Below are 25,630 nucleotides of genomic sequence, written 5' to 3'. Positions count from 1 at the left end.
GCACCTATGAATGCACAATGCATTGGTTCTTGAAACAAATGGTTTATAGCAGCAGAAAACCACGACAGGCTCCTCTCATGTCAGCGAGGCTACACTGGGAACCTGATCTGGACTGGACAAATGGTGTATACTATAGCAAATTGTGGTTTCTGCAGATGACACAGAAAGAATTTGATTGAACTGCATGAATCCATTGATCTTTCCTGCTTTTTGTGAACCATACACAAGTGAGTGGTGACATAATGGTATGGCTGATGTTTTCTTGGTACACATTTGGTCTCATAACACCAACTGAGTGTCTTTTGAATGCCACAAGAGTGACTATACCTTGTTACTAACCATGTCAATCCCTTTTATGCCCACAATCTACCCTTTTTTAACATGGATGCTTCCAGGAGTATAATCACAAAGCAGCTGTCATCTCAAGGTGCTGCCACATGACCTCAGTTTACTCCAATGGCCAGCACAATCCCCAGATCTCAGTTTATTATACAGACTTTTCTGCCTCACTCTGCTCCATTTGTGTGGTGTGGCTGCAGAGAGCTTAAACAACTCAGCACATCCACATAAAAACGACAAGGTTGAGCTTTCTTGAAGGCTTTTTTTGGACATACCTCGTTGTAAACTGAAATAAATACAATGGAAATATACAGGTATTTACAGGTGTACAACCAAAGACAATAAATAATGATTTACAAAGCAAGACACAGCAGGCAACATACATTAAACAGTAAGGCTTTAAAAGACACAAGGCAAGTGATTCCCACAGTCGGTCCATGCGAAGAGAAGCGTGTAGACAGAGGTTCAGACTGCTGCATACCACAACTAACCAGACCCAGTGGTTTATATACCTTAAAGATGCGTTTCGGACGCGACTGAAACAAGAGATAAAGGGGTGCCTACGTGAGACACGTGGGGTGCATTATATGTAAATGTTCATTATGGGACCTATGAGCTTTACGCGAGTTTCGTAGACATTTATAACACCACTGTGAGTGTGTAACGTGACTGACATTTGTGTTAATAAATGACAAGACAAATAACAGTAGTAGTTAACAACATGAGGGGCAGAACAAAGACCCTTAAGATGAAATGAAAAGAGAGATTCACAGCAAGAATGTGTGGCTGAAAAAACTGAAAGGCTGCATGATGTTATTAAAGTCATGTGGATCAGTGCCTTCAGAAAGTATTTACACCCATTCACTTTGACATATTTTATGCAGCATTGTGCTAAAATCATTTAAATTAATTCCCCCCTCCCTTAAGCAACATTCAATGCCCCAGGACAGGGGTGGCTAATGTCAGTCCTGGAGAGCCACAGTAGCTGCAGGTTTTTCTTCCAAACCACCTTCTTAATGAAGTCAATTATTGTTGAGGAGGCACTTATTGCTTAAGTCAGGGGTGTCAAACTCCAGGCCTGGAGGGCCGCTGTGGCTGCAGGTTTTCATTCTAATCCTTTTCCTAATCAGCGAGCAGTTTTCACTGCTAATGCACTCTTTAATTTTAATAGCTCGGTTTTGGAGGATTCAGTCCTCTGAATTGATTTCTCTCTTCATTAAATGACAGCCAAACAGCTAAGGTTGATTGCACATGAATAGAATTGCTACACACCAGTCTATAGAAGGTCCCACAGTTTAGCATGAGTTTGAAGAACTGCCTGCAGAGCTTGTGCAGGATTGTGCAGAGGTGCAGATATGGGGAAGGCTACAAAAATATATATATAGTATTGAGGCTTCCGAATAGCACAGTAGCCTCCATAATTCTTACACTGTAGAGGTTTTGAACAAACAACCCCTCCTAGAGCTGGCCAACTAGAGAAATCGGGGAGAACCACCACTGCAAGACTTCAATTATCTAGTTTTTATGTTAGATGTGGCCAGATGATACATGAAAGGCCCCTTGGAGTTAGCAAAAAAGGCGGCTAAAGGCAGCTCAGACTCTGAAAGAAGATACTCATATGTCTGATGAAGCCAAAGTCAAATGGTTTGGCCCCAGTCTAAGCATCATATCTGGAGGAAACCAGGCCCCACGGTTGTTGGAACGGATTGTTAAACACAGGCAGCTTGGCGCATTGTGGACTAATGGAGGCCGGTGACATTCTGGCAATCTATCCCGAGATGCTTCTTACCTTATGTTTGATGGGCCTTGGAACTTCATGTTTAAAATAGTGTTACTACTGCTGCAAGCCATCGCTTAAGTGTTGGTATCAGACACTTCATCACAGATAGCAGCTGAACTGGCCACCAACTGGCATTCGGCCAAGTGGTAGAACTTGCCGTTTGTAATTCTAGCAACCAGGTGCAATCACACTGCCAATGACCTTCCAGGAAGGACGTGTAGTGGCTGAGAGAGGGGCGAAAACCCCTTAGGGAATCCCTCACCACGGACTAAACCACTATGGCAAACAGATAAACTTACCTTTAATACATATTACTTCAGTTTTGATAGTTTAAACACTTGTTCAATCAAATTCTAGTTCATGGGGTGCTCAGACCCAGGCCGGGATGGGGCATCAGTGGCCACACACACTCAACACCCATGTAGTTCCTCAATCTAAACTGTTTCAAACCATCACAAGTTCATCTGTGTAAGACATGGACTGCAAGCTTGGAGCACACCAGCCATATCAAGCAGGATTCCACCCTGTAAATTTCTTTGATGGGAAGTCACTCATGTCCACATGTCCAAAGACAAAAAGAAAAATCAAGGAGATCCCTTTATTACAGCCACATGCCTGTTGTAAGGCAGGCCAGCTGACCACAAGAACCTCAGGGTACATAGTTATGTTCTTCTAGTTTTACTGGCACACAAAAAGCTGCTGGAGAGCTTGTGCTTCATACTCGCCAGAAGGGGATGAAAGTTGACAGTACAAAAGTATCAATGGCAGTTTTCACATCCTTGCTATTTTAGGAAACGGTATCTAAAATATATCCTTCTCTACTGAGAAGGAACTCAGAGCAACACCATCCTCTCAGCTAACTGGTAGTAGCAGGACTCCAACTTGGGGCCTTCAGATTACAAAACAGTCCAATGAGCCAATGGAACCAAAAGAGGGCGGCCTGTAATCCTCAATGCCTCAAGTTCAAGTCTCAGGAATAATGAGCAGCCGAGAGACGGACACGCTCCTGAGCAAATTCATCAGGAGAGGCGCTCCAATTGTTTGTATGTGCATGCATGCCAGTATTGCAATTTTCACAGAGCCACGTGTCACTCCATGTCACACATTCTAGGGGAGGGTGGCAAGCAATGGCTACACCAGATGCTCCTTATTAAGGACGTAGTGGGTGGTTCTACTCGGTCTCGAGTGAAGCTCCATTTTGCTTTGGCACCTCTGGGTCTGACGGCAGCTCAGCAGTATCCTTCTGCCTGACTGGTGGTGGTATTAGTAGTGTCGCCAGATGTACAGAGTACGGTGAAGTTGTTACTTGCAATGACATGCTAAAAAAATCAGGGACTCCTTACCCACTTCGTTACTACTTGTTCATTAATACTGCTAAACAAAACAATGCCAATTTTTTTGATTCTGCTGCTACTAGTACAGGCTTGAAGGAAAGTCCAAGCCAATTCTAGAATGAAATGGTATAGCACAGGACAAATCACTTTCCCTTGGTCCAAGAATTCACTGTGTGGGGATGTGGACAAGCACTGCCTGACAATCGTGACCCAGTGGCCTTCTGGTTACATAGTAGTACTTTAAATTGTCCCCAGGCAATAGGAAACAACCCCTCCACCGCAGATAGGACAGCTTATAAAAAGGTGCACGGCATCAAGCTAAGCGCTCTCCTAGCTCCTGGATAACTGAATTTTTACTACAGAATGTAAATGCAAGAATTTTAGAAATTGGATTTCGACAGTGGCTTACTTGCTCATGAGCTCAAGGGGCAAGGTGCCCAATGAAGTCACAGATTAAAAGGACCAATCCGTGAACGTCAGCAACATAGGGGGCAAGCAAGAAACAGAGGAAGACTCCAGGCCCATGGCCACCCTGCACCCACAGAGGCCATGCTTTTGTTCTGGAACAAGATAATGGAATTAAAATAAAAAAAAAAAATAAAAAAAAAAAACACACACCACACACAAACAAACCCGGGACTTAATTCATATGCAAATTCTTTTTTTAATTGAACATCAGAATTAAGTTATACAAATGGCACATTACAAAAAAAAGAAAAAAAAAAAAAAACCAGAGGCAAGTGGAATGTTTCAAAAACTGAACACTCTGGGAAGGCACAACCTCTTGTCAGAATTTTAAATTTGATCCCATCTCATCGACTGCCTCAGCCAGGTCTTCTGCTTTACTGCTTGCTGCCCAGCAGGAGACAGAACACACTGTGCAACTTCAAAGAAGTGCGGTTTCAACGCACGAAACTGATGTGGAGGGCTAAACACTCTTTGGTTGGGACAGCTGGCCTCACAGACTAGTATACTTGTGTCATAAGTCAACACATGGAGACTTTCAGAGAGACGGAAACACTTTCACTTTGTGCGTTTATGAAAATCAGGAGAAAAAAAAATGAAGTCTTGCAAAATCAAATCAGAATAATGCAACTTCCTGATTCTGGAATTCACGCTCTGCTTTTCAACAAGGAACAAATTGCTTGCCTACTCTTTCACAGAGCCACAAGTCTCCATTTAAAATCAACCAGATGCTCGACTGCACCAAAGCACAAGCTGAACAATGTCCAACAGTCCTTGGTCGTCAGATCCCAAAGCTCTACTCTGGACAGGCTTTAATTGGCCAGCAGGTCCCATATAACTCAAATGGTGATTGGTTCTAGTCTAATAGCTCCTGAAGCAGTCAATGATTCCAGTTTAACCTTAATGTATTCTCCTGGTTTTAAGTTTAACTACTAGGACATCAAGTCAAGTTTGAACTAACTGATCCACAGTTCTCCAAGTAATCTGGTAATCAAATAACTATTTTGAGACCAGTTTAAAATCAAAACGACTACCTCTCTTTATCCTATAACAAATAAGGGACCCAAATCCATGTTTACTTGCAAGACAGTCACAGAGTTCAGTTTAACAACAAGGGCTACTGGTCCCAAGAATACCCATCAAGACCAGCTTGACCTGAATTGCAAATGAACAAGTCCAGTTCAACCTAAACTGTAATTGGGTGTTTGTGGGCCAATTTACAAGTCCTTGGGACCATTAGACTGGAATCAATCAAGTCCAGTCTTATTTAAAATGCTCGTTCCATTTATACCCTAACAAATGGTCCGTCTCCATATTTAACAGTTGGGATGTCTATTTTGATCCAAGAGTCTAGCCTGAATGAAACCAGTCATCAAGTGCAGCTTAACCGAATGATTAGCTAGTTCCAGTTGGTTTGCTTACTTAGCAAAAAAAAAAATGGCCAGATCGGTTTTCATACAGGCCTTGGAATAGTGAAAAAGTCCAGTCGGACTTAGCTCATGGTCCCTAGAAATGCCTATTACTCCACTCAAACTTAAAGGATCATCAATTCCAGTTTAACAGAACAGTCAGCAAGTCCAGCATGTTCCAAAGAGTTTTGGGTTCCAGTCTAATGGCCCCTTTAAGGGTCACTGGATCCAGTTTGTCCAATGGTTATAAATTACAAAATTTACAAAGCTAGTGACTGGGTCCAGTTTAGCGGTTTCTAGAATGGTCAAAGTTTGTAAGGGGTAACCCCCCCCATTTCCAAAAAAAAGTTAATGGTGCAAGTACAAGTCTCCAGATCAGTCAATACTTCCCCATTCTACCCACCCCAGAGGCCTAGCAGTTTAAAAATTTTCCAAATGAACCAAACACCATCATACTGCATTCCAAAACCAACAGAGTTTCCAGTTTTTGAACCCATTTTTTTCTCCAATAAGGTGCATAAAACAAAGCAGACCTTAGGTACTCAGATGAGGTCTAAGGGTTTGGGGGAAATCTGTGGCACTGGTTTGGTTTTTCCAAGAGCATTTGGCGAACAGATCTGCATTTGAATACATTGCAAAAAAGAGATGGAGGACATCACAGGAGGGTACATTTAGGATTTAGGATTTAAAAAAGAAAAAAGGAAAAGCGGAGACGGACAGCAGCCCTGCCATGGATGTCACAACAGACTGCTCAAGTTCAGTCTGGCTGACAAGGATACAGCACAACGTCCATTCACAAATTGGCATGTGGTGTGGTTTGCTTTGCTTGGCTAAACACCTGGCACATTTATCAGAATCTGTTTGCTTGTGGCATGGCACCTCTTCAGATGGCACATATTTTCTCCCATTGCTATCTTCTATCAGTTCTCACGCTCTATGGTGGGGGCTTCCTATGTCAAACAGAAGCCACCAATGAGACCAAATTTGACCAAGCTTACCAGCTCCAGACGAGGGATCGGAGGAAATAAAAAGATGCTTAATAGCTGCATGACGAAATATTTCGGCCGACATTGTTAATGCCTCCTGAAAAGGGTGGGGAACTTTGGCAAGAAGGATTTTGGGCAAATCCCAGGATAGCCCATATGGACCCTCACCAAAAATTTAAAAAGTGATCGTCTTGCTAAGCGGAGGCTGCTAGAAAACAGACAGACTGAGGGTATAACTCTCATGGCCCAGGCAAAACAGATTACAATATTAATAACAAAATCCCCCCCAACCTCTTATAAAAATATAATTAAGGTTTACGCCAATAGGCCCATTTAAGAAGGAATTTTGTTATGAGACAAGACTGCAGAGGACCTGTCAGAGTTAATGCAAATCTGTCAGACATAGTGAGTGGGTAGTGGGCACAACCCCAAGTGGGGGGTCCATAAATGGCAGCTCCCTGAGCTGATGAACCAGCCTTCAAGTTGCTCCTAAATTTGATAACCCAGCAGGGAACATCCACAATGACAGAGAAAGGCAGCAGGCCACAAAAAGCAAGCAAATCTACTATCCCATCAGGCCTTGCAACTGATACTTTGTTCTCAAATAAACAATTTTTTGGAAATTTCGGTTTAAGTCATGATCCATGGCAGGTCTGCAAATATTTCCTTGTGAAATCCTGTGTGCACCAAAAAAGAGAAATCAAAAACAAAACCTGGAAGCAAAGCCACAGTGGTTTTGCTAAAGTGCTTCTAGAATTCCCAGAGAGTGGAGCTGTCGATGGAGTCGGCTGAAGCTTTGAGCACACCCGCATGGTCTCCCTTTAAATATTTGCCATTGGCCTTGATTGCTACTTTGTCAAAGTCGCAAAATTCCAGGAAGAACTCCACTGGAGTGTCACTGCTGCTGGTCACGCTTGACTCGTTTCCTACCATCCAGTACTTTCCAGTTGAATCTGAAAAACAAGCAAGAGGGGAGAGACAGGATATCAACTCTCACAGAATGCTGAAACTAGCAAAACCAAAGAATGAAGCCACCCTCAAGGCAGAGGCTCTTGAGCCAATCCATTTTTATTATAACATGGTAATTGTGACACACATCCACACTTGCCTTTAAAGCTGTAGGCGCCACCTTGGAAATCCAGCTGGAACACATCATAGGAGGAGCGGTTCGAGTCAAGAGTCCCTGTAACCTTACGACAGCCAATGAAGCCATGTTCTCCACGCAGGACAATAATCGGCCTGTTAATGAGCTTCATTAAAAACTCTTCGTTCTCTCCTTTAAAAAAATAATGAAATGGTCAGTTACACATTTTGGGGGTAGAATAGCAAAATAAGCATTAGAACGAGGGACACAGTGATTCAGTGGTCTTACAAATCTATCAACCTGGTTTTAGACCCGGCCTATTTGGTTATTTCTGCAGGTTTTCTCCTCAATATACTCAATGAGGGGTGTGTTGGCTTCACTGGTCCTATTGGTGCACACGTGTGTATGTAAGGTGGGTCCTGCAAAGAACTGATGTTCCATCTGCCCGAGGGATTATGGCTTGTGCCTGATGCTGCCAGGATCAGCTTCAGCCTCAGTATCCGACTCTGAATTTGATTAAGTGGGTCTAAAAATGTCCTGTGACAAGAATTAGAGAAACAAGCAAGCTAAATATTGGACAGTGATTCTGTTCAAGTATACTGCTGTTACCCATGCCAGTTTCTTCAGTCCACCTTAATTATGAGGCTGGGTGGGGTCATGTTAATATACTTTGATTTTCTCTTTATGCCCCTCCCCTCTTGTACCTACTGATGCCAGAGTAGTTCTTCCAGAGCTGCACACCACTTATACCCTCATCCAGTATGGGTGCGAGTGAACAAACCTTCCCAAAAAAGCACATTGGGCACAACTAGGAACACACGGCAACACAACGTAGCATCAAGACCGGATTAAATGTTTAAAATAAATACATAAATTATCTCTCTATTATATTATACACCTCTGGGTGTGCCCAGAGGGGACTGGGCGGTCTTGTGGTCTGGAATCCCTGCAGATTTTATTTTTTTCTCCAGCCGTCTGGAGTTTTTTGTTTTTCTGTCCCCCCTGGCCATTGGACCTTACTCTTATTCAATGTTAATTAATGTTGATTTATTTTGTTTTCTTATTGTGTCTTTTATTTTTCTATTCTTCATTATGTAAAGCACTTTGAGCTACTGTTTGTATGAAAATGTGCTATATAAATAAATGTTGTTGTTGTTATCCAGCCCACCACAGGACACACACACTAGGGACAATTTATGATCGCCAATGCACCCAACCTGCATGTCTTTGGACTGTGGGAGGAAACTCACTCAAACACGGGGAGAACATGCAAACTCCACGCAAGGAGGATCTGGGAAGTGAACACAGGTCTCCTTACTGCGAGGCAGCGGCACTACCACTGCGCCACCGTGCTGTCTCTCAATAGCAATTCTACCTCATCAGTTGATCTGTTTTGTTTTTTTTTGTTGTTATTTCTCATATTCGCCATTGCTGTTCTCCCTGTAGAGATGCAAGCTGCAAATGAACGCCTAGTGGAGAAGATACTTCTCTTCTGGTTTTTGCCGATGGGTGTATGCCCAGGATAGACAAATGGCTACATCAAATGGTTCATTTTAGAGAGCGCACGGATAATTTTGTAAACAATATGTAAACACTAGGGTGCATAGATTTTGTTTATTACATTTTCATTTCAAAGCAGTATTTGTATTGTGGCCGTAGCCAGAGTTGCTGCTAATGGAGGGAGGCAATTTGGACTTGCAGTGTGAGATATGGCAAGCAGGGGCTCAGCCAAACAGTCACCAGGTCTAATCAGTGGACCCCCCCCCATTTTAAAATATCCATATTTACCTGCAGTATCGACGGTAGCCGCAAGCTGCCCATTCTTCTTTGCTGCCACATATTTTCCATTGGCAGCTTTTAATGTGATTTTCTTTCCTCGCCACTCTATATCAAAGTAGCAGTTTGCATTCCTAGAATAAAATACGCAAAAAAAGGTATATAATAAATAATGGTGATCTTTTAATTTGAAGTAAGGCAGATGATCATGATGAGAAAGCATTATAATCAAAACAAGTGACCAAGACTACGTCTCCATCATAAACACAAGAGAAAGCACCCAAGGTACAACAGCTGTCCCCATATGACCCTCTCGAATGGTGGGTAGGAGACCATCAGTCTACCTCTGGAAGTGGCTTTAGTGTGGCAACAGCAGTGACATTCTGTTAACTGACCCACACAATTGAAAATGGGAAAACCTGAAACTGGGACCCAAATAGCCAGCCATGTAGCTGAAGAACAAGTTGAATGAGATAGTAGGACAACTTGGCTTCATGGACTCAATGATCTTCCCATACAGAGTTTTGTGTTCCCTCTAGATCAAGAACTCTACTACCGTGGCACAACAGCTGCCTGCCACCACTCACAAAAGTACCTTGGCAGAAAACAAGTTAGGCAAATCATTAACTTGCCAGGTCTCTGCTGCTTTATCCAGACAGCATGTCACTTAAAAGCAAGCAGAAGCAGCCTTACAATGGTGGACGATGAATGGATTACTTAAACAGGACTGCACGATCTTGATTCAGGTTAGTCATTGACATTCGTTTCCATCTTGCAATTTCACCTGGTGTGCATTGGTGTGCCAACTTTTGAATAGTTTGCCGATTTCCTGTTGTCACAACGTAATTCTGAGCCTGCACTCAGCGAGTATGTTAGTTGAATGAACTGCCTTCTGGCCAACTGCACATGTGCAGGGCACTACATTCAGAGTGAAACAAAAGAGGATGCCTCAAGTTAATCATCAATTTGGGGTTTTTTGGACACAAATTCAATGTTTTTTGAGGGTCACATTTTTATTGAGGATGACAGTGGATGTTAAGAATGTATCAGTTTATTGCAATCGCCATGTAATAGGAGTGCCCCTTAACTCCAGGCTTATGAGGAGTACACAAAAAAATTGTAAAAGCAAAAGCAAATGAAGCCTGGGCAGGCATTAGTGGGCAGCAGCCCACAACCGAGCCAAGAACAAATACTGAAGCAGACAGAGCAAACAAGCTCTCCACATTTGTGGCTGCCAGACACCCTGCCACCAAGTAGGTTGGCGGCGGAGGTCCATCTTTAATATTGAAACCAGATTCTCCATTTATCCTCCATGTGAACAGATCAAGCCCTATAAAGATGATTACCAAACCATTTCTAAAATAAGAACTTCTCATCTGGATGAGATGCACTCCCAGTAAGTGCACCTACTTATCCAGGGACAGGACTGGCACCTGGGGCACATTAACACAAGCAGAAGAGCTCCTGTGGCAAGCTGGCAAAAGCCCGATCTACGGAGACAAGCTGGACTCACTTAGTGGATGCAGTGCACTGCACTCCTCCATTTGCAGTCAGGGTCCAGTACTTCCCAGTGCAGGTCCGGAAAGCACACTTCTTGGTTTCCTTGCTGATCTCCAACTGAAAGGTCTCCTGGTCACCTTCCTCATCCTGGTTGGCAGAAAGATCCATTCCTGTGGAGGTTGGGGGGGGGGACACAAGAGCCAATTACTCCAATTGCTTAAGCCACAGAACAGGTTATAAGTCATCATCTGCAAAGTAAATGGCATTTCGGATCATAAAAGAGGCTTGACGGTATCTGGATAATGCAACAGCTTCTACTCTACATGGAGAAAATACGAGCAAGCTGCAGGGAGAAGGTGTTAGAACAGACGGGGACGTAAATGGGGAAGAAACAGAGTAGGAGCAGAGACCGTCTGAGCCCTCGCTAACCAGCTCAGTCCACAGAGGGCTGCAGTGGGTGCGGGTTTTTGTTTCAGCCAAGACCGACTTGACTTTTAATTGGAACTGCTATCTTAATTACAAAGTAAGTACACGCAGAGCTTTATGGAGTCATTACAGAATGACAACACCATTTTCATTTGTAGGAATTTGCAAACCATCACATTTTTCTGGATGGTTTCTAAGGTTTGCGGTCTTATTTATTTTGAAATGTCTGTTTTTTTTTGTTCTTTATTTCACCTTATACAATTTCTTGTATTAGGAATTTGTTAGTTTTCACATACCCCTTGGGGTCAGAGCGCAGGGTCAGCCATTGTACAGCACCCCTGGAGCAATTACAGGTTAAGGGTCTTGCTCAAGGGCCCAGCAGAGTAGGATCTTTTTTGGCAGTGACGGGGATTCGAACCGGCAACCTTCTGGATACCAGCGCAGATCCTTAGCCTGAAGAGTTTTACGTAGTTATCTGCTGGTGATTTCACAGATGGAATAGCAGCTTCCCTTTAGCCTTTACTGCCCGTACTCTTCATTTTCAGTCATCATTATTAAGATAGCCCTTTAAATTTTCTCTCTACAATTTAAAAATAAATTTCATAGTCAAGTGTCTAACTGCAAAATGAGACAGGGAAAGGCTGATTAATTACACAAGATGTTTAGTCAGTCGTTTTTTTCACCCCCTAAATATTAACAAATATATATTTATATATTTATTCATATATTAACAGATATGAGTGCATACAACAGGAGAAGCTGCTTTATCATAATCATTAGTAAGCAGTAGAATTTTTAAAAAGAGAAAAAAAACCAAGACTTAAAAAGAAATCTTTTAAGTTTATATAAATAAAATGACACTAAGGACTTTATTTTAACCCTCATATTGCGTCGTCATCGGTCTTTTCATCCAAAGAGATTTCATGAAATTTTGCATATTGGCTGCTCTTGGCTATACAGCATTTCAAAAAGGTCATCAGGTAGAGAAGTTGTATTCGGGGCAACCCAAAAACTGTATGCTATTCCAAATTGACCAAGTCAATCTTAATGCAGTGTTGCTTGCATAATAAAGTGGAACCAACTTAACATCCAGACTACATGGGGGTTACAGGTAGGGGGCAAAAAAATAAATAAATAAAGGAGCATTACTCCAAAATGGCCAAGCTGAGGTTAATGAAACTGTGCACACATATTCCTGTTGACAAAACCTAAAATGCAGCAAAATGAAAATCAGGTCATCATTCCAAAACAGTTTAGCTAATGGTAATGAATTTGGTTTATTGTTTCGGTTGAGGCCAACTTAGAGGAGGCCACACTCCACACCAGGGACTCAGTGGAGCGACAGTGTGGTTGTGATGTGCGAGTTTTGTGTTGGTCCCCCACCACATCACTCAAATACAACTACAGTATGTCTACTTTTATGAAATTCTATATTTACTGTGCATTCTTGCTCATGCAATTTAAAAACCCAGGCTTCAAAGAGCTTTAGGTATTTCACTGGGAGAGCCAACATCCCAAGAACCACACATTATTCAAAAACAGCGGAGTGGATGTTCATGACGTTTTGAACTTGTATTACAATTAGCTTAACCTGCAGAGTTTATGGAGTTTCAAAAGTTTCATTACAAATAGAGGCCCAATAGCGAGAACGCCACTAGAAGTTGTGCCTAGCTTACATGGTGTATCAAATGATTCACTTATTCACCAAGCTGTCCATTTTATTATTTGTTAAAAAGATCTTTTAAAATCAAATCAACCACACTGTGCAATTCTGGATCGATTCAATGAAAGCTAAAACTGGAAAATGGCATTTTCAATGAAGATAGGAGTCCACTCATCATCAAAGAACTGGTTAGAACAAAAACCTGCACCCACTGCAAGCTTTCCATGGACTGAATGAGAACGTCACGCTAGACAAGAAGAGACGAGTCTTCATTATTAACAGAGGACTCCTTCAGGGCAGTTGAACATTCAATCACATTTCTGGATGTCCACTGCTCTCAAAGTTTCAGTGTTATGCTCATATTTTAACTGAAAGGGGTCCAGTTGCGTAGCTGGGCTACTTAATCAAGCCTGGTCCCGGCTAGACCCATAATTTGCTCCCTGTTCTATTGATTCTGAAGTGGAGAAAACTTCCCAGCGCCAAAAGTAAATTAAAACGTACACCTAAGAGGAGCTGGGCAGCCACTGGAGGTCTTACTTTATAACACCTTCTAGGGAACACCACTACTTTTCTGAAGAGTGCGCTGGTAAAGATCTAGCTTGTAAAACACACTCCACAAAAGATGCCATTCTGACGTTACTGCTATTACTTACTGATTTGGATGACAACCTAATTTATTGAAGGTGACTTACAACAACATTTCAGGTACAACTGATTACATTGCTTCTCCTTTTCCAGTTGGAGTACAAGCAGGTGAAGTGACTTGCTCATGGTCACCTAGTGTCCATTAGTAGGATTTGAACCCACCACTTCAGGGTTTGAAATCCAGGTCTTTCTCCACATTCCCATACTGCCTGCAGAAGCAATTCTGTGTTTTAAGCACTTCTGTCAGACACACAGACCGGCTATACAAGCAAGCTACATTTTTACCCAAAACACTTCTATTGTGAACTGCCATCCCAAGGTGATAGAAGAGTGCAGATATTGTGTTTAGTTTCCATGTTTTTAACATCAGTCCCACAGGCAGGCTAAATAACCAGCTCACGGAGACGAGTCAGCAGCTAGAATTGGACCTGCAGCCTTGACGTCCAGGGTCTCTGCCAGTACACCACACTGCCAGCTAGAATAAAGAAATTCTGGAATACAAATGGGGAGGGAGACTTGAGTGTCAACAAGCCGGACATGCTGGGTTTAAATATAAAACACTGGCGTGCAGCTGCAGCGTCTAAAGACTCCCACACACTTCACCAGACATGATGTGCCACACGCCTACAAAGCTGGCTGTTGTCACCTCATGCTGTGTGTGTGTGTCCCTGCTGTACAATCAGCTCCTGCGCTTTCGATTTTGTAGAGGGTAGGTGAAGCCATTTCACAAACTTATCCATTTTCTTTGAAACTTGGATTCTGAAGGGAGATGGCATAGACAGTTGGTGGAGAGGAATCCATTTGTCACACGAGCATTTCTGGAATCTTATTAAGAACAGTAAAGAGATGCCTACAGCTCCAGACTTCCTTGCATGGCTGCAGGCAGCATCAATTAGCCTTAAGTAGAAGGTTAGGACACTGCAACCTCAAATAATCTTAACCATAAGCACAAAGGCTTTTAATATATATATTTTTTTAAACTGGTTAATAAAACAAGCATACAAGAGAGAAAATAGTAGGCCACAATTTCTGCTCAGATACAACACAAGCCCCCTTGCCCGGTTTTACTTAAAGAGCCACTTATTGGAAAGCATGTCTCCATTTTGATTCTGTGGACAGCAACTCAAGCTATCAATTAACTAAAAAAAAAAACCAGGTATCTACACCAAGCATCCAAGGATGCCATAAGCACATGTTAAAAAGCACATAATAAAATTGAATTTGGTCCAGTCGAAGAGGAGCTTAAACAAGCTGGGACCGGATACTGGCGCTCTCACATTCTGGCAAGAGCACGTCTAAGTCAGCACTTGGGAAAGTGGCATTCCTCCAAATCGATCCCATTCCTTCATTTTCATAAGGAGATGCAGCTTGTGGCTGCACATCTGCTATACATACCTTCATAGTTCTCTTACAAAATACATAAAAAACTAGACGCTCCCATTATCTTCCTCCAGCAAAGCCACAAGCAGAAATTTAGAGCTCAGCTTTTATCTGAACTCTGATTATGCTGGGGATGTGAGCAAGAGACCGAGGCCTTACATCACAACCATAAGGCCAGTCAACATTGTGCAGCCTTTCAAGGTGGGAGAATATCTGCATACCTTGGGGGGTAAGGAAGGAGGCCCCACTCCATTGCAGCATACCTATTGCTGGCTTTACTTCACTTCAACCCCTCAATGGTGTGCATTCTCTCAGAAACACGTACAATCCCAAGAATGTACCGGGAAATTAACCGATTGAGGTTGTGGGCAAACAGGAGCCAAAATCAATATCCTGGGGAGTTGGACTCTGCAGTACCACCACACCTACAACAGCATGAACGATTCCAGACATTCAAACACTTACATCTGAATAAAGCAGTAAAATGGCTGGCTCAAGCAAACAACATGAATGCCTAATTCTTTTAATTAGACAAGCCTGTGACTACTTTACAATTACCAAAATTATGAGCTGGTTTAATGGATTTTTGAAAAATATATATTAAGAGATGGATGGATATATTAAGAGGCCAGACACTGAAAAGGGACTTTTACTCACGTCTTTTCATGTCTAGAATCTTCTTCTTTTCCTACATCTATGTGGGGTCGAGGTGTTTGATCAACCTTCTCCACACAGCTCGGTCCTGCACCTCCTCGCCAGTCGAGCCCTTCTCCTTCAGATCGTCTTACTTTATCCATCCACCTCCACTTTGGCCTCTATCTTTCTTTCTTTCCTTTGTACTTCAATTTACATCACACTGTTACCCAGATCTTCATTGCCTCTGCTCATCACATCTCCATACCTCTTCAACTTACTTCTCCGAGACGTCTCTCCTACTTTTTTTATACCTCTGATGGTCTAATCTCTTAGTTGGTCCTTTTTTTGTGACTCCACAAATCCATCTCGACATTCTCATTTTTGCCATATTTAACTTCTCATGCATTCCCTTTACTGCCTGTGTCTTTGCTCCATACATCATTGCTAGTCTTAAGACCATCTTAAAAACTTGACCTTTAACCTCCTCCTTAATTCTTTGAGGCATATAAAGTAGATGTGGAGATAACCCACAGAATATTTTGTGGGTGGAGCAATTAGAAGGTGGTTTCAGGAGTATTGTGTGATCAATGTCCCCCAAAAAACAAAAGGGCATGGGTTAAGAGCAAAGCTAAAAAGTAAACACTTCTCATTTTCTGAATTAGTAGACGTCACTTTGTAAAGCTCTGCTAAACTAGAAATCTGTCAGTACAACCCTGGCCGAATCTAGGCCATTTACAGGAACTCCTTTCACTAACAGCAATGGTGGATCCTCTACGGATTAGCAGTTTCAGTTCTTAGTGCCACCTGAATGTCAGTTCTTCCCCAATTTTGTTGGCTCTTCCATATTTAATTGAAATCTCACATTGAACTTTATTTTGTATGCTGCATTTGAAGACTAATAAAACAAGTGTAAAAATGATTATATAATAGTTTACAGTAGAATCTCGTCTTGTATGAGGGCTACATTCCTAGCCACTATATATACTTGGGGGCTGGCATTGTGAATAGTGACACCCATAGACCACCCAATGTTTGAATTGAAACAGCACACTCATGGACACATTTTGCTAGTAGTGCAATCTATGTGTACAGGACTACAGTTGATGCAGACACATCCCTGAGCTACTGTAAAGTTTTTATTTGCCCTCGAGGACAAAAACTATACCAACCCACCTATCAAACCATTTTAGGTCCAATACTGCCAAAGTTGGAAAGCTGTGTTAGAGAGAGAGAGAGAGAGAGACAGAGAGAGAGAGAGAGAGAGAGAGAGCGAGAAATAGAGAGAGAGAGAGAGAGAGAGAGACTTCCATAGACGAGATAGACGGCGTGACCAAGACATACTCTTCCTCACGCCACTACACACTGAGGCAGGGGTAACAGAGCCAGAAGGACACCTCACTTACTCTCAGTCTGTCTCATCTGCAATGGCAAGAGAAGAACTGAAGAGAGCACCTTCAGGACTTTCTTCTGCCACTCTGTAATGATGGGGTTCCAAACTCTACGTCCTACTTATCAAAACTACCTACTCCTAGTGACTACTGTGATATTTGGCCGACTTATCAACCCGGCCAATACCCCCAGGCCGCCAGATGGAGCCCTCCCTGCAGTATGGAGGTGCCCCGAAGACCAGCAGGGAATCATGGACGATGTAGTTTTTATCCTCAGCCCTGCTGGATACCTCAGGGGCCACAAGAGGGTGCTGCAGGGAGGACCGAAGACTCATTTGTGCCCTATGACCCGGAAGTTCGTCACAGGAAGAGCGACGGGCTTCCGGGGTGAAGAAAAGAACTTTTACCTGACCCGGAAGTGATTGAAGAACACTTCCGAGTCAGGGAATATAAAAGGACTGTGGGAGCTCCCAGACGGTGAGCTGAGCTGGGTGGAAGGGTGGCAACACGTCAGGGAGCTGGAGGATTGTATTTGTGATTATTGTGATTTATTATTGTGAGTTTATGAGTATAGTGGTGGAGAGTGTGCTTTGTGCACTGTGGAAATTTAATAAAGTCAACTGAAGGACTTTTACCTGGTGTCTGGAGTCGTGGACAGGGGTTCAAGGGAGCGAGAGCGCCCCCTATCTACCACACTACACATACGAATCAAGTTAGAAGACTTGGAGAAATAAACATGGGGGGGGGCATTAAGCCAACAGGGTACCAAAACATGAAATGCATCTCATGGATGGTAGAAAAGCCCTCCTGAAGCCGTGAAGGACCCAAACAGGGCTGTCTGTTAAGACTACATTTCCTTTGCAGCCCTCCAGGGGTCCAACAGCCAGGGAGTTCCTGCCTCCCAGTGTACTATTGCTCTGAAAGATTTTCTTTCCAGTGTCCCTTCTACCTTTCCAACCTCTTTGTCCGGGAAAGGTACTACCAACCATCTCAATGTTGATGCCAGCCCATTCATGCCCTCCATTATAGCATCAACACTGAGAGAATACGCAGACTCCAAATGAATGACAAACAAAGCGCAGGATTCAAAACAAGGATGCTGGATCCGTGATGAAGCAGCACTTACCAGTACTTCTGTCCCAGGCCATGCAGAATACTAAAAACAAAAGTGCATTTATATTCTTAGTTATGTATTGCAATGCCCTTCCAGCAAAGCTACGTTGCTGTCGATCACATAGAACAGGGGCTCATGTAACTTTATATAATGTCAACTGTTTTATGATCCAAACTCCATGGCCAAGTCTTTGTACAACTACTTTGACACCAAAAAAGAAACTCTGTGGTTAAGCCTCTCTAACAGCACTTTTGCTTTTAGCTGATGTGCCGACATAATGTCAAGGAGTTTCTCCAAAGTCCATAAGCCACCCATCAAAATGTTAAACAATCAAGACCCTCATCTGAGAACTAACACCTTTTACCCTTTTAACACACCACCTGCAAAGACCCAATGCAGCCCAATTCCAGTTGCACATAAAATAATCTCTTTCCACCATTTATATGAACCAGTTTGTTGCACTATGGTCTCACTTTTCTAGAGTTCCTGACTTGTTCCTCTGCACCATCAAATCCCTAAAGATTTAGGGATCCAAAACATGTCACTGAACGGTGTTACTTTGACACCTCCGGTCTTTCTAGCTTTTACATGAAATCCCACCCCAAGCCACGTCATCCAAACAGAACTGGCCCCCTTTTGATCTGTGCTAACCTCAAACTGCAAGTCTGACAGAGGCCTCGAGTCCCATCATGCAGAGTGGCATTTTTTGCAAACATTCATACTTTCATAGACTCTGACAATGTGGTAATAAAGATTAACTGACAAGCTTGTCAGTTAAACAGCTGCTCGTCTATACAGGAAACTTAAAACACTGAGAACTTGTGTCTTTTTGCTTTCACAGATCTTTCCTGCTATCACTTTGGTGAACTTATGCTGTAGCTCACCTCCCAGTCACACGACGACAACAGAAAAAAACAAAATCTGAACAGTGGAGGTTGAAATGCAAAACCATGGAGGTGCACAGCAACCTGCCAAAACATGCCAAATAAGTTAGATTTTAAAATCGACTAGAAGGAAAGTGAAAGACACAGAGAATATGAACGATGGGAAATACAATGTGATTATTTGAGCCTTTTAGTTCCCAAAATAAAGTACGAAACTGCACACACATTCCAAGGTATCCACGTTAAGACAGCCTACAGGCGAACACTGCAGAGCACCAGAGTATTAGGAGGCCATCGCCTTATATGGAGCGTCCCCAATTGTTTAAGCTTCCTGTGTCACCTTCCTGCTGAGGTGAGACAATGCTTGCCAGTGTATGCAATTGCCGCTGCCCAGATGTGACCATTAAAAATTTAATAAAACCCTGACTGGGTGCTTGGAAAATTAGGCATAGGATCAAGGCAAAGACAGGACTCTCTAATTTGGCCTCTAGTTTAGTAATGGTATACCACTCAGAGCGGACCACTCTTGGCCCAACCAGTCCCCACCAAATCCAACAACTATGCACCCATTTATTTCTCTTGCGTCTGCCCTCTCCACACAATCCTTATGGAGCCACGTGAAGCTGCACTCACACATAGTAGAACTTGGGTGTGGAGCAGCCCCAAAAGGCAGGAACCCCATAAGCCGACTTCATCCTGGACTTCGCCTACATCCAGAAAGCAACTCTTTATTCGGATTCTGAGGTAGCCTCTTATGAAAAGTGCTATACATAAAAATATACCCAGCAGACAAACTAACTCACTAGGCTCATACAAAGAATCACGACTTGGACCCCAGAGCCCCTCTTCACAGCAAGGCTAGTTAGTAACACTCCTTGGGGTAATGCAAAGTGCCTCCCACCCCCTACCACAGTACCTCAAGAAGATAAAGCATACAGCAGCTGCACAGTGACAACCATGAAATATTAATGTATTAATGTGTCGTTAACACACATTTATGGGTGGCATGGCGACTCACAGGTCAGCTCCCATGGCACAGTCAATTCAACGCCATGGTAAAGGCATGAAAACAGAACAAAGAAATGGGTGCTGTGAGCTCTCAGGAAGTACAATAATGCTGTAAAATGTTAATACTATCCACAAAGACACAACATAGACCAGCCCTTTATGGAGTTGGCATGTTCTTCCAATGTCCGTGTGGGTACTCTCCAGGTTTGCATACGTCCCAAAGACCTTAGGGTGAGGTTTAGGGATGACCTGAAACACAGCCAATGAAAGTATAATTGGGCGGGTGTGTGAGCAAATCTGCTGCATGCAAGTTCAGGAGACACAGAGGGGCTCCTGCCTTGGTCAGTGGCTTTGGGGGGGGAGTTACAGGAAAGAGTATCCAATTCAAACCTAGCAGAGCTTTGTTCTTGGGATAAACCGGGCCATAAAAACCAACTAATCAAGACAATGAAGCCACCAGTGGTGAAGATCACTGCACTGTAATAAATGAGGCTGCCATTTCAGTCGTGACACCGAACACATGAACAAGTGACTTGAATCATTGTTGCTACTGCTTTGACAACATAAATATAAAAGGCAGTACTGCATTTGAGAGGGTGGCACAGTGGTGTAGTGGTAGCACTGCTGCCTTGCAGTAAGGAGACCTGGGTTCGCACGTTCTCCCCGTGTCTGTGTGGGTTTCTTCCCACAGTCCAAAGACATGCAGGTTAGGTACATTGTCTCTGGTGTGTGCTTGGTGTGTGTGCCCTGCGGTGGGCTGGCGCCCTGCCCAGGGTTTGTTTGTTTCCTGCCTTACGCCCTGTGTTGGCTGGGATTGGCTCCAGCAGACTTCTCCCCCCTACCCGTGACCCTGTGTTAGGATATAGTGGGTTGGAAAATGGCTGACTACATTTGAGACTTGTAACCGACTTTTGTTAAAAGAAACAAAAAATGAGTTTATACTCAAAAATGTTAAACTTCCAGAAGACTCGTTTCAAAGATTTAGTGTAAAAATGAAGGGCGGCATGTAAAATTATGGGTTACCAAGTTGAACGCTTCACCCCCACAGCTGCAGTTACTTAAAGAAACCGAGAAGCCGTCGACAAGTCACTTCAAGAGGAACTCGTAGCAGCCTCACATATTCCTGTAATTTGAGCACAATCTAACCCTGCCACCCCCCCATGCGGTTCCAATTCGGCACAGAGCATTTCCTTTTCCCCAAGCGTGTGGACTCTTCGCCTTTTACATTCTGCTGTGACATTGCAAGCTTTCTTTCAATTTTTTTTTAAAATGCTATTCCAGAAAAAAATACAAAATGTGAATCTGCCCACAGCTGGCAACGCTCACACTGAGGTTTTTTATTTCTGATAACAGCACAAGTATAACTAATTGGGGGGTTGGGGGGTGTTGGCGTTTCCAGCGGGTACAGCTGGAGGCCCAGCCAGCTGCCATACATGAATAACCCTGGAGAGATCACAGCTCCTTTGTTCCCCTCTGAAGCAGCAGCCGTGGCATCATCCGCCTCCTCAAAGAATGACTGGACTTGAATTTCAAATACCAGCCCGATTTGACATAAAATGGACAATTTATTAGGGTTTTAAAGGTGACACGGTGCAGAGAGTCTGAGCCCTGGATACGCATAGAGCACACATTCCAAGGAGGAGGAGGATGCAAATAAAAATGGGCGACATGCAGAAAATGGAGGAGAGTGGGAGGGTGGGCTATACACAGTACAGCCAGTACAAGAGTAAGAGGGCACCGATGACCGCTTATCCTAGGGGTACGCAATGTTTAAATAGCTACCCTCCAGTCAAACATGAGCATTCCAGATACCCAGGGCAGCACCCCCTCATTTGCTCCATATGTGCCTAAACACTGGTAACTCCACCAGATGGTCCAGCACATGGCTTTCCACTGGCAGCCAGAAAAATAAACCTGACAACCCCGTAACAAGAAAATGATTCAGACATTAAGGGGCCACAACACTACCACTAAATCAAATCTCAGGACAGGTCCAAATGAGTGAAGGGAACAAGAGCAATGACCCACCTCTTCACCAGTCAGACGGTGACAAGTGTGGCTGTGCTCTTTCACTGGAAGGGACTGCAATCTGCTGCCCCTTCACTTGCATGACATACAAAGCCAAAATGACCTTCGGTTTGGGTTAGCACACTAGCTTGGCTCAGCAGTGCCACATTGAGCCAGCAGGAGGCACTAGATTACAAGGACCACAACAATTCAGTGTAAAGTCATTTAAAACTCGAATGTCCATTCAGACCTTTCAATTAAATTCCTTAATATTCCCCACCCAGCAAATCAACAGATGACAAAACTGAAGTACAACCCATTGGGCAACACAAGACAATAAAATATTCCTTATAAAACCACCACCTGGGCACAATAGCATCACGTCAGTGTAATCCATACTGCAAATGGTTACTTTACATTTAATCTCAGCAAAAATGAATGCACAAACAGATCAACATAAAAAAGTATGTCTCCATTTCCTATCCGGACACACCCATCCCCTTCCCTAACCATAACTTACATCCTGATTGGTCCGATTGCCCTGAAAACGCAGACGACATGTTTGACACAGGGGTTGCCAAGGATCAGGTCGTAGAGTTTGACTCATCTTTAGGAATATGGCACTGTATGGGACTTTTCAAAATGGATTATGGGCCCTCATCCTAAAACAGCTGCTAAGGGACAAAATAAAAAGTGAATACCGAAAAATGAAAATCATGGTCTAGAACAGACATTACCAAAGCCACCGGGATCACTGAGAGTAGTTGACAGACAATATCCAAGGGGAGAGAAAAAAAAAGTGAAAAGCTGACGTTACTCCAACCGCCACGACTGGAGTACTTTGAACCAGGGAGCAATCTAATCAAATTGTTATTAAAAATTGATGAACATCAAAAGCATGCCTTTCACAAATGCACTTTGATTATGCAAAAAACAGTTTATTCACGAAGTTGTTGGAATTGTGATTTGGTGTTTATTTTGCACAGTGAAAGGCACTATAAACGTCATGCTGGGCAGTCTCAAATCTGGAGTACAACTTACTGTTGGACTATGTGGATTTGTTTAGCACAATGAAAAGCATTATATATTTGATGCTAGTTAGTCTCAGTTCTGACTAGCTGGTGTTATTTAGCTCCATATAATAGGAGCTATAAAGTGTATGCTGGGCTGTCTGCCTCCATGCAAGACGCCATATTCGCCTGGATTACACTGATGTATAATCGGGCGGAACATGAGATACTCTCTCAAAAAATGCCACTTTTGGCACACGCTGGGAACATAAAGTTGAATCAAACTCGCAGTTAAATAATAAACAGAGGGGCCATAATAAAAGCCCGCAGCCAGAAATGAACGTGCCCCCTTACCCTGGGCACAAATAAGCTTAAAAGCTTCATCGAGACTCGCACAAAAGGGATGAGCCACAGACAGCCATTTTCCAACACGAAGACCACCCCTCTCCCGTCTTACCCGCGAACACGCACAAATGCTGATTTTACCAGGCGTATGGGAAACTGGCACCGAGTGAGGGCGCATGATTCACCGCAGAGCTCTTTTTGTTATATGCCACGGTATAGTGATTATATTTTTTCTGGTATGGAAAAACGGATTTGGCGAATTGGGACAACAGACTGAAAGCAGCAGACCTGGTCCATCCTGATCCGCTTTGTTTCAGCTAACGCATGCCCACGTGTGTTTTTTTTTTTTTTAAGCACCTTGAAGTGTCGAGAGGATAATCTGAAACAAAGGGGTACCGAGTGACTAACTGGATCCTACGGTGGCTTAGCCCCAACGCTGGGGTGCTTTACAGGGAGACAGTCTTTTCCTTCGCCTTCAGTTTATATTCCGAAAAAAAAAATACGGGGGTGGGTACCCCTTCACCAAAGCACAATCCATTTTTTTTTTTTATTTGGTTAAAGGCCAAGGTGGTCGTTGCTAACAAATAACGGATTCTGAGCACATCTGCATGCATCACCTAGGAGGTTTCATTTTAACCCCTAGCTCCGCACTTGCCCATATGGCCATCCAACGTAAGTAAAATAAGTACCAAAAATCAACCCCCACCCCCGTTCGTAAACCCTCCACCCCGCCCCCACTCATCAACTTGCGCCAACGCGGCTTTGTGAGGCGCGCCCTCGCATTTCAGCAACCACACTGCTACAATCAATGAGGGCAGATTGCATTGCGCCTCATTAGTGGATTGAGACACGAGGGGTCTCGCAGAGGGCCAACACATCCCGTGTGTCCGGTCGCTGCGATTCGTTCCACGTGCGCTTGCACGCGCACACACACACACACGTATACACACCTTGTCTGGTGGACACGTTCCTCTCGTTGGCCGCGGTGAGAACCACTTGCGCGTAACTCTGCTCCATGACAAACAGCTCGTCTTTTCCAACCTTGGTGTTCTTGCCCGACTTCATGGTGCCGCTGGGTCCAGAGGGCGCCAGATACTTCCCATCGCAGTCCCGAAACGCCACCTTCCCTGAGCGGAATTCAAGCGTGTAGCCGGTGGTCTTGTCTGGCTTCACAGCCAGCGTGCCGTCATTCTTGAGGAAGCGGTTGTCAGAAGTCTGGATGCTGTATCTCTGGTCCTGAAACACCAGTGTTATCAAAGAGTCCACCCCCCAGGGCACATCCCTGTCAATAGCGATTTCCTCCTGCTTGCTGCTCAGGTGGGCGTACCTCTTACGGGTGAGGCTGTAGATGTTGACCTGGGGGTGCATGGCTATATGGACACTCCATTTCTCGGCAACCGAGATAGTCTGGGCGAAGCAGGTTATGCGGTCCTCGGTCCCGCCAAAGTAGCGCTTGTACGGCTCGGACTGCAGGGACCAGCGCCCATCATCATGAGCGATGATAATGAACCGACAGTCGACTCCCGGGCTCTCAGTGTCCCCGGTTACGTTGCCGTCTTTGTCAGTGGCCAGGTAGCGGCCCAGGTGGCTTTTCAGGAAGACCACATTGGAATCTTCTCCCTCTTGCTCCAGCGTCCAGATCTGCTTCTTTTTCATGCTGGTGGCAGAGGCATTGATTTTAAAGCCGAATGTTTCGGCAGTCAGGTATTTGTTACCGCAGTTGATGAGGCCGAACTGGATCTGCACCAGGTCGCTGGTCCCGTTTGCCGTCATGCTTGCTGGAGATGCGTGATTTTAATTGAAATAGGCCGTTGCTTGCACGCTTTTTTGAGACGTTCTGTTTGTTTTTTTTTTAACTGTTTGGTTCTACTGAATAGTTATTAAGCGAGCCTGGAGCAATGCGATTATGATGCTCGACTGCAGCTTTCAACAGACTCTACCACCCCAGACAGCCTGCTGATGAAGCGCCAGCCGGTGCTTTTTATATGGCGGCCGACGTCACAGGCGCGACCACACCCCCTTCAACCGCACGACGCTGTTTCAATGAAAGTCTGCAGCAGCCGGAGCAGGCTGGAGTTGAGGGGGAGAAAAGCGAGAGATGAGCTGAAGAGATGTCGGACTGTAGCTGATCATCAAAGCGCAGCACATACAATAATAGCAGTGTGTGCCTAAACTCAAGGGATGAACAAGCTCAGTCACTGTGATGAAACCTCTTGATTTGACTAATTCTATCACTTATTCCTTCATTTAATGAGTGGCTGGTTCACTTTGTAAAATACCAGCACAGATTTGTATTACTTTTCTGTTCAGTTTATGACACAACATTTATTAACAAAAAGGTGAGTTACTTGTAAAGAACTTGTACTAATTGACACTTTTCAATTCTCATTGGTGCCTAACCAGCAGAACTACACTGCTTTACAGCAACCCTTTGACAGAAGTGGTCTGACT

At 43.8% G+C, this 25,630-nt stretch overlaps 1 protein-coding gene across 1 annotated transcript; it reads right to left on the bottom strand.

Moving 5' to 3' along the window:
• Window positions 1–4,505: 4,505 nt before the first annotated feature.
• On the bottom strand, window positions 4,506–25,151 carry fscn1a (fascin actin-bundling protein 1a). Its single transcript, XM_039776127.1, has 5 exons — window positions 24,130–25,151; window positions 10,687–10,843; window positions 9,186–9,307; window positions 7,422–7,589; window positions 4,506–7,266 (listed from the first exon to the last, which is right to left on the bottom strand). Exons 1-5 carry the CDS (start codon window positions 24,950–24,952, stop codon window positions 7,064–7,066), a joined length of 1,473 nt encoding a protein of 490 aa, XP_039632061.1. The 5' UTR covers window positions 24,953–25,151; the 3' UTR covers window positions 4,506–7,063.
• Between the last annotated feature and the right edge of the window lie 479 nt (window positions 25,152–25,630).

The sequence above is a fragment of the Polypterus senegalus genome, chromosome 13 (genome assembly GCF_016835505.1).
Source record: "Polypterus senegalus isolate Bchr_013 chromosome 13, ASM1683550v1, whole genome shotgun sequence".
NCBI classification, from domain to species: Eukaryota; Metazoa; Chordata; class Cladistia; order Polypteriformes; family Polypteridae; genus Polypterus; species Polypterus senegalus.
Note: the sequence above shows the minus strand (reverse complement) of the source record. Positions and strands in the feature narration are given on the sequence as shown.